Source organism: Capricornis sumatraensis, chromosome 2, assembly GCF_032405125.1.
Source record: "Capricornis sumatraensis isolate serow.1 chromosome 2, serow.2, whole genome shotgun sequence".
NCBI lineage: Eukaryota > Metazoa > Chordata > Mammalia > Artiodactyla > Bovidae > Capricornis > Capricornis sumatraensis.
In genome coordinates, this window is record NC_091070.1 from 158,420,041 (window position 1) to 158,431,954 (window position 11,914).

Here is an 11,914-nt window from a genome sequence, read left to right on the forward strand (position 1 = left end):
CATTTGTGAAATTGGCAAGTTGAGCAAAAAGGGCAAAAACGCAAGCTTTCCTATGGATGATAACCTGCAAATCGGCCATTACACCCTTTGGTAGGAAAACTCAATTTGATTAAATTAGTGGTTATAATTTTCCACAAAGTAAATATGAGGGAAATTTTATTTCATTTTGCAATGTATTTTTTCAAGGAGAAAAAGAAACTGTAGAAGCTCCTTTGTATTCTAAGTTCAAAGGCAAAGTGTTTTGTCACTATTGTTCCACATTTCACAATCAATATTTCAGATCTTTTTTTTTTTACAATGAAGATACTATAGCTGCAGACACTTAGGTTCATTTTACTAAAGGAACTCAGAGCTCTTCCTGCATTAGAAAAGAAAGAAAAATGCATGTAGTTGGCAGAATTGAAATAACAACTGAATAAAGGGTGAACAAGCAGGGGCATATGCAACATTATGAAACACTGGCATGATTTTCTTCGAAAGAAAATATACGACCAATATAGCCAAATGATGCTTTTCTGTGACATTAACTGTACTATATTTCATAAAACAAAATGTCTAGATGTAATAGCAATTATTTCAAATATTGGTAACACAGTGGTCAATAAACAAAATGGATAAAAACAATAAATTATCTCTGTCTAGAACAGAAAAATTAAAAATGGAGTGGAATGCTTAATGGGTAGCAAAGTGAGAGGAGAAATAATACATACAAATTTTTAAAGTAGGTATAGTTTCAGTTCAACTAAATTTTTTCAGGGGCAAAGTGACATTGGGCAGCTAATATTTATTATATATATTGTTGAACTACCAGAAGAATAGAAAGTTGAAATTAATAAGTACTTATTCCATTGTTTTTATGCTGTTCGTAGGGAATACAGGCTTTGTGATAAGGGGAGAGCTAGTCACAGGTCTCTGCCTTCTCCCCAGGGAGAAATCGTTAGTTGCGTGGGAGGCTGGACTGGAGAGCAGCCTCCCCCACTGGATGAGAGTAGGGGGCCAATGGGTTTCAAAGATCACATCTTCTAGGCATCCTGAATGATTCCCCAAAAATGATTTTAGCAATCTGGCTTCTTGTTTAGACCAATTGCACTTTAAAAAAAAATCATTAACATATAATTTACATTCATTCGCCCCTTGAAAGTGTGCAATTCGGTTGTTATTAGTATACTCACAGACTTGTGCAGCCATCACACTGTCTAATTTTAGAACATTTTCATTATCTCAGAAAGAAACTATACGATGTCACCCCCCAGTTCTTCACCACATCACAAGCTGCAGGCAATCATTAATCCACTTTCTATCTCTGTAGATTTACTTGTTCTGGACATTTCACATCAGTGGAGTCATGCAGGGTGTCCCCTATTGTGTATTATTTCACTGAGGTTTCTGGAAAACTTACTTAGGATCTGTCTAAAAATATCAATCGTCACTTATACTTCAGATTTATTACAGTTTTTTAATTCTACTCTTTCCATTACCTGTATATCATAAAAACTTTCAAATGTCCATAATAATTCATACTGAATGGAATGATGTACTATAGATTTTTAAGCCTGTTGGCAACAGCATTTGACTTCCAAGGACAATGAAAGCAAATCCCTGCGTGAGCTTCAACTGATTTTAAAGGGGGTATAGCTGCAATATGTTTGACTACACAGATGAATTTTGCATTATCCTCTAATTACAAAATAAGGGAAACTGCTTCTAGTAGGAATTAACTATGTCTTAGAAACTTCTTCCTTTTTTTTCCCCATTCTTAAAACATCTTTGCAATTTAGTCCATTCATGTTTGTATTAGTGAAGCAGTGATTTCTGGCAGTTTGTTAAACATAATATTTAATACTGGCTTGCCTAAGTAAAAGATTATAAAAAATCTAATAATGTGCTTTTATTTTTGTTAGTCTTGCCAGTTTTTATAAATGAATGCTATCAAACTGTTGGAAATAAGTCTTACAAAGCATTTTGTAGTCGTTAAAAAAAATTATTTATCTTTGGTTGCACTAGGTCTTTGTTGTAATGAGACGGCTGTTTCTAGTTGCGGCGAGTAGGGGCTATGCTTTGATGCAGTGTGCAGGCTTCTCATTGTGGTGGCTTCTCTTGTTACAGAGCACAGGTTCCATGCGCGTGGGCTTCAGTAGTGACAGCACTCGGGTTCAGTAGTTGTGGTGCCAGGGTTAGTTGCTCTGAGGCATGTGGAATCCTCCCAGACCAGGGACTGAACACGTGTCCTCTGCATTGGTAGGCAGGTTCTTATCCACTGCACCACTGCAGTGTCCTTGTCGTTGCTGTTGTTCTTGTTGTTCACTCACTCAGTTGTGTCCCAACTTTGTGACCCCATGGACTGCAGCACGCCAGGGCTCCCTGTCCATCACCAACTCCCGCAGTTTACTCAAACTCATGTCCATCGAGTCGGTGATGCCATCCAACCATCTCATCTTCTGTCATCCCCTTCTCCTCCCACCTTCAATCTTTCCCAGCATCATGGTCTTTTCAAATGAGTCAGTTCTTCGCATCAGGTGGCCAAAGTATTGGAACTTCAGCTTCAGCATCAGTCCTTTCAACGTATATTCAGGACTGATTTCCTTTAGGATTGACTGGTTTGATCTCCCTGCAGTCCAAGGGACTCTCAAGAATCTTCTCCAAAACCACAGTTCAAAAGCATCAGTTCTTTGGTGTTCAGCCTTCTTTATAGTCCAACTCTCACATCCATACATGACTACTGGAAAAATCATAGCTTTGACTGGACAAACCTTTGTCAGGAAAATAATGTCTCTGCTTTTTAATATGCTACCTAGGTAGGTCATAGCTTTTCTTCCAAGGAGCAAGCATTAATTTCATGACTGTAGTAACCATCTGCAGTGATTTTGGAGCCCAAAAGAATAAAGTCTCTCATTGTTTCCACTGTTTCCCCATCTATTTGCCATGAAGTAATGGGACTGGATGCCATGTTTTCTTAATGTTGAATTTTAAGCCCACTTTTTCACTCTCCTCTTTCACCTTCTTCAAGAGGCTCTTTAGTTCTTCTTCGCTTTCTGCCATAAGGGTGGTGTCATATGCATATCTGAGATTTTTGATATTTCTCCTGGTAATCTTGATTGCAGCTTGTGCTTCATCCAGCCTGGCATTTTGCATGATGTACTCTGCATATAAATAAGCAGGGTGACAATATACAGCTTTCATGTACTCCTTTCCCAATTTGGAACCAGTCCATTGTTCCATGTCTGGTTCTAACTGTTGCTTCTTGACCGGCATACAGATTTCTCAGGAGGCCGTAAGGTGGTCTGGTATTCCCATCTCTTTAAGAATTTTCCACAGTTTATTGTGTTCAACCCAGTCAAAGCCTTTGGCATAATCCATAAAGCAGAAGTAGATGTTTTTATGGAATTTTCTTGCTTTTTCTATGATCCACCGGATGTTGGCAATTTGATCTCTGGTTCATCTGCCTTTTCTAAATCCAGTTTGTAAATCTGCGCCACTGGAGAAGTCCCGTAAAGTAGTCTTTTTAAAAGCGAGGTTGAAAGTTGATAAACTCAGTGATAAATCACTGGTGAAAACTTTAATATGTAAAGTAAGAGCTAAGTAATTGAGTTATTTCACAATAGAAGTTATAATTAGAAAGTATGTTAATTTACTGCCCTTAATAGTTTTACTCTAAGGAATTCTCAGCAGGCATTTAAGAAGCCTATATTTCAGTGACATCTCATTTTGTATTTGCAATATTTATAGACATTTTTCTTTTTCTTAAATGAGTTCTTACATGTTGTATCATATCTTGAAGTGATGAGTTATAGTATTCATATAGACAGTAAAAAGAGCTCTGCAGTCAAACTATATCCATTCAAATCTTGGTCCCAGCCATTACTAGAAAGTGCAAGTGACTTAACTCTTCTACCCTGTAGTTTCCTCAGCTGCAAAGTAAGGATATTTTACTCACTGATTTGACCTTTTGTGAAGATGGATTGAAGTAGTGTATATGTAACAATGTGCGTAAAGCCTTTTGCACAAGATAAGTGTACTAAGCTTATGCTCAGTATTATTAGCCATTTCATTTTCTGTGGTGGGTATATATGAACAACATGAAATAGTGGATGTAACTAATGGATTGGTCAGTTGGAAATCTTGATTGTATTTCCTCTAATTCAGTGATTCTTTATATAATGATGAACACATTTCTATTTCCTCCAGCTTATCTTTCTGTATATATTTTGTGGTATGTAAAGTAATCTTTATAAAATATAGAAATAATGTACTTAAAAATCAGTGACATTTTATGCAAAACAAATACACATTTTTGTTGCACTACAGTTTATAGATTAGGAAATAAATACTTCCTATTACTAAGTTCCTTACCTGAAAACAAAGCAAAGATGAATTCCTTATTTTGGTCTTAACAGCATTTCTTTCTTTTTCCTTGGGTTAGGGTTTTCCAGGTGACTTTGGAGACAGAGGCCCTGCGGGTCCTGATGGCAGTCCTGTGAGTAAAGAGTGAAGGTCCATCCTTGCATTCTAGCGTCATTTGGATTCCATAGCATCCGTACTTGTCATACTCATTACCACATTCCTGACAAGCACTCTTGACCAGACAGTTGTGATACCACTGAGCACATTCTATTTTGTGATTTTACAACAAGAGAAGTAAAACAAAGTGTTATAATTCTGTCTTGAGATGATCTTTACAATTCAGGATCTTGACTATGTTATACACTACTAAGTAAAATATTAGAAGTATACAATCACAATATTGACTTGTATATTTGGTGGGGGGGGGTGGGCGGACATGGGAAAGAAGCCTTTCATATATACATCAAGGTACTAACAAGCCTCATGTAAAAATTGTGCATTTAGTGATTGTTCTTTGGGACTCAAACCTATCATTGATCTACCTTACTTTTGGGTAATTTATAGAGAAGTCTTTGAGGGCGTCATTTAGATATCTGTGTTCAGATCAGGGAATTAAAATGCTAAAATTAACATATTATAAAAAATGATGAAATGCTGTTTTGCCTGAATTAGGAATAATTCCTATATTTAGACATCTGTAAATAAAATAGTGTTTGAAAATAGTTTCCTTTTATTTCATTTTCTAAGGTATAAACTATATTAGCTTATGCATTGAATTTAACAAAAGTTTTGTTATAAGGCTTGGAAGATAAAATAAGAGTAGAACTGATTTTGAAGAAAATTGTTAAAAAATCGAATCATGTCTTAAATAAAATGTTTGTCGTCTTTTTCTTGCCCATGATTCCGAGCAGCTTCTCATTTCAGGCATAATAACGTTAAACATTATTTATATTTTTATTTTATACCATTTATGTCTTTATACACTTAGTATGAAACCATCTTGTCAAATATACATGAAGTTTGTTAGAGTTGGACTCCTACAGTATTTAACATTTTACCCTTTGAAATTTGCTTTTTATATTTAAATTATACTTTTTGAAGGCATTTTGAATCATCTTTAAAATAAACTGGATATTTTCAATGTATTGGTTTATAATTCTTTAAATTTTATACTACACCTCTGTTTCAAAACAGTGTAAATGCAGAAAAAAAAGGAAGGCTTATTCTTATATTTTGTGCCGTTAAATGATATAACACTGACGTGGTATAGATTAGGAATTATCACAAGGACTGTAATGATGAGGTCAAAAGACTGTCACAAAGGCTCATCAGGAAGCAACTGTAAGAATGATAGTTTAAAGCCTCATACAAATAATTTAACCAAGTTGGTAATTTCTTACATTTGTATAGTGCTTTATGAAAATTTTCAGAGTCTTTTATATAACAGTTTTCATTGTGTTCTTTACAAAATAAAAACAAATATTATTTCTGTTTTATAAATGAGAAATTTAGAAAATTTAAACAAAGTACCTCGAAAGAGCTGACAGTGTTTTAAGTCATCTGAAAATGTTATTCTCCCCCAGCAAGTTGACCACCCTGTCTCTTCTCACTACATATAGGCTAATTAAGGCTTCCCTGGTGGTTCAGTGGTAAAGAATCCAACTGCAATGAAGGAGACGCGGGTGTGATCACTGCTGGGTAGGGAGGATCCCCTGGAATAGAAGTGGCAACTCAGTCCAGTGTTCTTGCCTGGGAAATTCCATGGTCAGAGGAGCCTGGTGGACTACAGTCCATGGGATCACAGAAGGAGCCAGGCACAACTTAGAGATTAAACAACAGCAACAATAGGCTAAACAACAGTAGGCTAATATTATGTCTATAATGCTGGTTATTATGAGACTTACTCACATAACAGACAGAGAAATCTATTATCCCAGGCTAGGTGGTAGTCCTGGCATCCAAAAGCATGGAACCAGGGCTACTTTTATAGAACATTAGCTGCCACCAAAGAGGATGCAAAAGAGTAGGGAAGTTGCAGAAGTTAGCTAGAGGAAGGTAAAATTTGATATATTTTTTCCTAGAAATTTTTGTCTTCACCTTTAGAAAATTCACTTAGTTTGGAATCAAATTTAACCAATTTTGCACATTTCTGTTATATAGGGACTTATAGGTAGCATTGGTCCTCCGGGATTTCCTGGGCTTAGAGTAAGTATCAAATATCATCCTTTAAAATCCTTTTGTATGTATTTATATTTGTTCAGTGTGTTTTACAAAATTTAGAATAAAGAAAATTTTTAGTGTCAATGTTGAATATCAACCTTGCTCACATGTGTTTTCCTGCCAGATATGTGAATTTAATCAGTAATATGAATCTAAAAATGAATTATACTTTATGATAAGCTGAAATAACAAATTTTTACAGGTTAATGTATAAGTGTATTTATCTATTTCATTGAAGGATACTTAATCAAGATTCAGTTTCTCCTGAAGTATGAGACCTAGAACAGCCACTTCTTTTCTTTGAGGTAGTCTTTCATACCATCTGGTCTGGAGAGACAGATAGGGCTAAACAAAAGCACATTGTAACTATAGGCTTTATGAGATAAAATTAAATAAATGACTAGGAAAATTATCCTGAACCAAAGGGAGGAGCCAGACTTCGCCAGTACCACTGAACATTTTCATACCTCATTTATTTATTGTACTTAAAATAATAACTATTATTTGTTCACTTAATTTTTATATGGTAAATTCAACTCTTAAATTTCACTAAAGTTTCTGATGTCATCAAAGTACAGTTTAGTAAAAGAAGTTCTTTCATGGCTAAAACAATCCAGTCCAGATACATGTCTTTCTGATACATTTTTGATTATTAATTTGACTAATCAAACTGTCATATGTATCTTTTGATATGTCTTCTTAAAAATATATTTGTCTTATCCAGACTTCTGGTTCATGACAGGGATATAAGTTACAGATATGGTATATTAATTTAGAGCCATGTGCTTTAACATTGAACTGAACTAAAAGCAAGAATGACATACTTTTATGAAATGTAAGAAGCCTAATGAAAATAGAATCTTAAAGGTAAGCCTATTTCTATTCACATAAAAGTAGGGCATGACCATGGCAGAGGTAGAATTTCCTTTAAAAATCAATTTAGAGCTCGCTCTAGTATGTAAAGTAGGTAATTAAGACTCCAGAGTTTTAGGCCATAAATTATAGCTACAGTATTTTTAGCTTGAACTTGAACACAGGTCTTCTGACTACAAATTTAAAGTTTCTCTCCCATCTTAACTTAACCCATGGCAGAAGGCGGTGGCCTGGCCAAAGGAGTATCTTTCAGAAGTTTAGCTATTGAAACTGTGATAAAAATCAGCATAACAGATTTTAACTTTCCCATATGGGATGTCAGGAAGATAGAACTGAGAGTTAAAAAACTACAGTTAGTCTAAGACCTTTAGACTTTTCTCTTGTATAATATTGTTAGTAATTATAATAAAATTAGCAATAACAGCTCACTTTCATTTAGTATTTTCTATGCACCAGTCACAAAAATCAGGTAATTTAATTCTCAGAACTGCCTAAGACCGTTTAGCTTATAACTGTTGAACTCGGATTTGAAGCCAGGTGATGTACATCCAGAGTTCAGAATTCTCCCCCTTGTGCTATACCATTTCCTTAAAACTTCTACAACCTTAAAATATGTATTGTATCTCTTAAGAGATTTCTTTAGATGTCATGAGAAGCCCTCTGTGAAGATAGAGCCCAAATGACCAGTTTCTTTTCTCAGAACGTAGACTAGGGCTGTACCTGTAAGTGGTAGTCACTGGCCCTACCAGTGGGGAGAGACAGGAAGCAGGGGAGGAGAACTGGACACCAGAGACAGACTTTGTGCATTCTTCATCTGACCTATTAGCATTAAAGTTGGTAACTCCAAAGTTTCCATTATTATGTTTTAAGACCCAGACCAATATTCTTAACATGGCCTAAGATGTCTAGGCTTTTGGTTCCTCTCTGCATCTTGAGAATATACTCTGCGCATAAGCCAAGCTGTTCATTCTTCAGATGCAGCCTCCTTACTACATGGCCTTTGCACTTGTTTGTCTGCCTGAAATAAATAAGCTCTACTTTTCTGCCCAATAGTTAACTGTACTTATCTTTCAGTTCCAGGACTTAGCACAGTGCATGACACATAATAATGCTCGATAAAAATACCTGGGTTTTCTGTCCTTTTTCTTCCTCTGTTCACCCTTTGGTAGGTGGGAAGAGATTCTATAGAAATGAAAATGGCTCATGAAACTAAGAGTCATTTTCATAGTGCTCACTGTTCTGCAGTAATAGAGATGGTATTTTATACTTTTCAAAGTACTTTCTTTCACATGGATCTAATTTTTAAAGTAGATAGAACAGGTGTTATTACTTCCTCTCTTGTACATTTATTGTGCAATTATTACAATTTTAATCAAAAGAGTGGGAGTACCATTATTATTATCATCTAGTTCATGAATGCTGAACTAGATGCCAGGCCTAAAAAGTATATATAAACAAATTAAGATTCCTGCTTCCTGGAAATATTATAATCTAATATGACCTCAAGTCAAGCCACGCCACTGAAAATGGAGCAATTTATCTTAGAAAATCAGAATGGCTTCACAAAGGAGATGTCTTTTAAGCTGTTTTGTTGACTGTATGTGAGTGGGATGAATTGGGAAAGGGGCTCTTGGGCAGAAGAAGGCTGTGTTCAGATGCATAGATGTGGGGGGAAATGGAATGTTTTGGAAATGAAAAGAGGAAGAGTGGGCTTGCGGCCTGGGAAGTATGGGGTAATGGGAGAGGAATGGAAGGGGGTGAGCGCTTCCCTGGTGGCTCAGAGGTTCAAGCATCTGCCTCCAATGCAGGAGACTTGGGTTCAATCCCTGGATTGGGAAGATCCCATGGAGAAGGAAATGGCAACCCACCCCAGTACTCTTGCCTGGAGAATCCCATGGACGGAGGAGCCTGGTAGGCTACAGTCCACGGGGTCACAAAGAGTTGGACACGACTGAGTGACTTCACTTTCACTTTCACTTTTTCAGGAAAGATTATGTGAACTTTGGTGTTCCATATTAAACAGTTTATCTATTTGCCCTGAACTGTTGCTTTTCATGTGTTCCCTTCCAGCAGGGCAGGTATAGCTCCTGTTAAGAAGTGACACTGCTTTCTCTAGATTATTTTTTCCATGCGGTTAATTGTTACTGTCATTTGCCTTCTCAATTAGTAACAGTGATTATTGCCTGGTAGTGTGGCTGGGTATGGTCGAAAAGCCCAATAATGGCATTCACAATCTTTTTGGCGATATGTTCACTCATGAACTATAATTAGCTAGTGGCTGCTACTTTGGTAAGAATCTGCCCTTGAGTCTCTCTATTTCTTTGACTGACTTTGACTCAATCAGAGAAGGCAATGGCACCCCACTCCAGTACTCTTGCCTGCAAAAATCCCATGGATGGAGGAGCCTGGTAGGCTGCAGTCCATGGGATCGCTAAGAGTCCGACACAACTGAGCGACTTCACTTTCATGCATTGGAGAAGGAAATGGCAACCCGCTCCAGTGTTCTTGCCTGGAGAATCCCAGGGATGGTGGAGCCTAATGGGCTGCCGTCTATGGGGTTGCAGAGAGTCATTTGTCACTCTGTGCGGGGCTTTTTTGCTTCTATTGCTATATCCCAGACACCCTCTGCTAAGCCCCAGTGCATGAAATTATTTCTTCTGTCTGCTTCATCTGCTTATGGGAATGAAGTGTGGTAGGTAGGGAGTGTTGAAGGACCTTCAGGTTATCTTTATGGAACTGAAAACTGTTACTAATCTATCATTAATCAATTTCAGAGTATGTAGATTTTTAGGAGTAGGATTTTCCATACAGCCTGTGACATACCACAACATATTTGATGTTTCTTGGAAGTTTCTACACCCATATCATTTTACTTTCAAATTCTTTATTTTACTCAGTCCTTTATAATGACTATGTTTTTTGATACTTCTGAAATTTACTATTTTGTGATTTTTCTTTCAGAGATACTAAAAAGTAAAATAGAATATTGTACATGCAAGGCATATTCATCTGAAGATGCCAGACTATGCACCGTAGTATATTTACTGAAATAAGAATTAAGGATATTGTCAATAGAAAAACAACAGGACAACGAAGAAATATTTGTTTTTTATATTCCTTTCCATTTCTTACATGAATTAGTGCTGTGTAATTTCCAAACAGAGACATTTATTGTATTTTGAATGACTATCAGAAGTTTGAAAACTATGAACTTTGAATAAACTAACCACTGTAATTATAAGAATAATTATTTCCCACCAATGGAATTTGTCAATGATGTATTGATGCTGTGTTTCCATTTGTTAAGTTGGAAAATATTATTCTGCCTCTCACAGTCTCATATTTTTCAGGATTAAAAATGTTGGGAATAATTTATCTTATGTTTCACAGACTATAGGACTCACCCCAAAGTAAAGATGTCATATTTTCCATTCTGAAATCTGTAGTATATAAATGTGGACTCTTAGAAATACACTGTTATGTCAGCACTCTAGAAATCACTGTTTTAAATTTAAAGTTGATTTCTTCCTCCAGTATTCATTCCACACTTCATTTCAAAACTATTATGTGCCAATTATTATGTTGGGCTTGAGATATAAAAAAATGAATAAAACATGCTTCTACACTCACAGAATGCACAGACTAGGAAGACAGGGGAAAAACAAACAAAAAAGGAAACCAACCAAAAAAAAAAAACCAAAACAGTGCAGTATATTTAGTACTGTAGCAGAAGCATATTCCATTAGTGGTTTTCAAAGGCTTGGAGCATGTGAGAAGGGAGAGTATGTTCAGACTAGAAAACAGTTCATTGTGTCCAGAATGTTGGATTTAGAGGAGGGAGAAGGAAAAGGCAAGTAGGAACAACCGGAAGAAGGTGAGATGGAAGGTACTGATGGAAAACTAGTCGTGAGGGTCTGGAATACTGTCCTAAGAAATATGGATTATAACTAAACTGAGCAACATTTTCAGCATTGTCACAAATACACCTTTAACAATTCCTAAACATTTGGGAAGCATAAAAAGAAGGCTGAAAGCAACTCTTTGAGGATGTAGGATGATGTGTTAGCCAGGCACAGAGAGGTAGCAAGAGAAAGAAGGAAAAGAGGTAGTAAGAGAAAGAAAGAGGAAGCAAGAGAAAAGAAACAAGAAGGCATCGCTGACACAAAAATTAAGTGATCTCCAAACAATCAAGAGATTTCCACTATTTTTTTCAAATTTTACTTTCAGAAACTTTTATCGTCGCTATTGTCCTTTGAATTTTAAGATGATGTGCTGAAGTTTTTCTGGGTTTCTTGCAAGAGATTATAGTGGTAGTTAATGTTTTTGAGTAATCTTGCATTGGAGAAGTTAAATTGAAAAGCTTGATATTGGTGACTGTGTCTTTTTCATGTTTGTTTCCTCAACACTACCATGCAACACTACTACAATGTTTGATACATTTTCTGCTCAATAAATGTTAAATGACGAATGAATGAGAGAA

The 11,914-nt window shown here is 36.1% G+C and overlaps 1 protein-coding gene across 1 annotated transcript in view; it reads left to right on the forward strand.

The window, feature by feature from the left end:
- COL24A1 (collagen type XXIV alpha 1 chain) overlaps positions 1-11,914 on the forward strand; it is a 378,135-nt gene that overhangs the window by 119,214 nt on the left and 247,007 nt on the right. The window contains exons 12-13 of the mRNA XM_068961180.1: positions 4,421-4,474; positions 6,502-6,546. Of these exons, the coding sequence (XP_068817281.1) occupies positions 4,421-4,474; positions 6,502-6,546 (99 nt within the window). The remainder of the gene's footprint in view (positions 1-4,420; positions 4,475-6,501; positions 6,547-11,914) is intronic.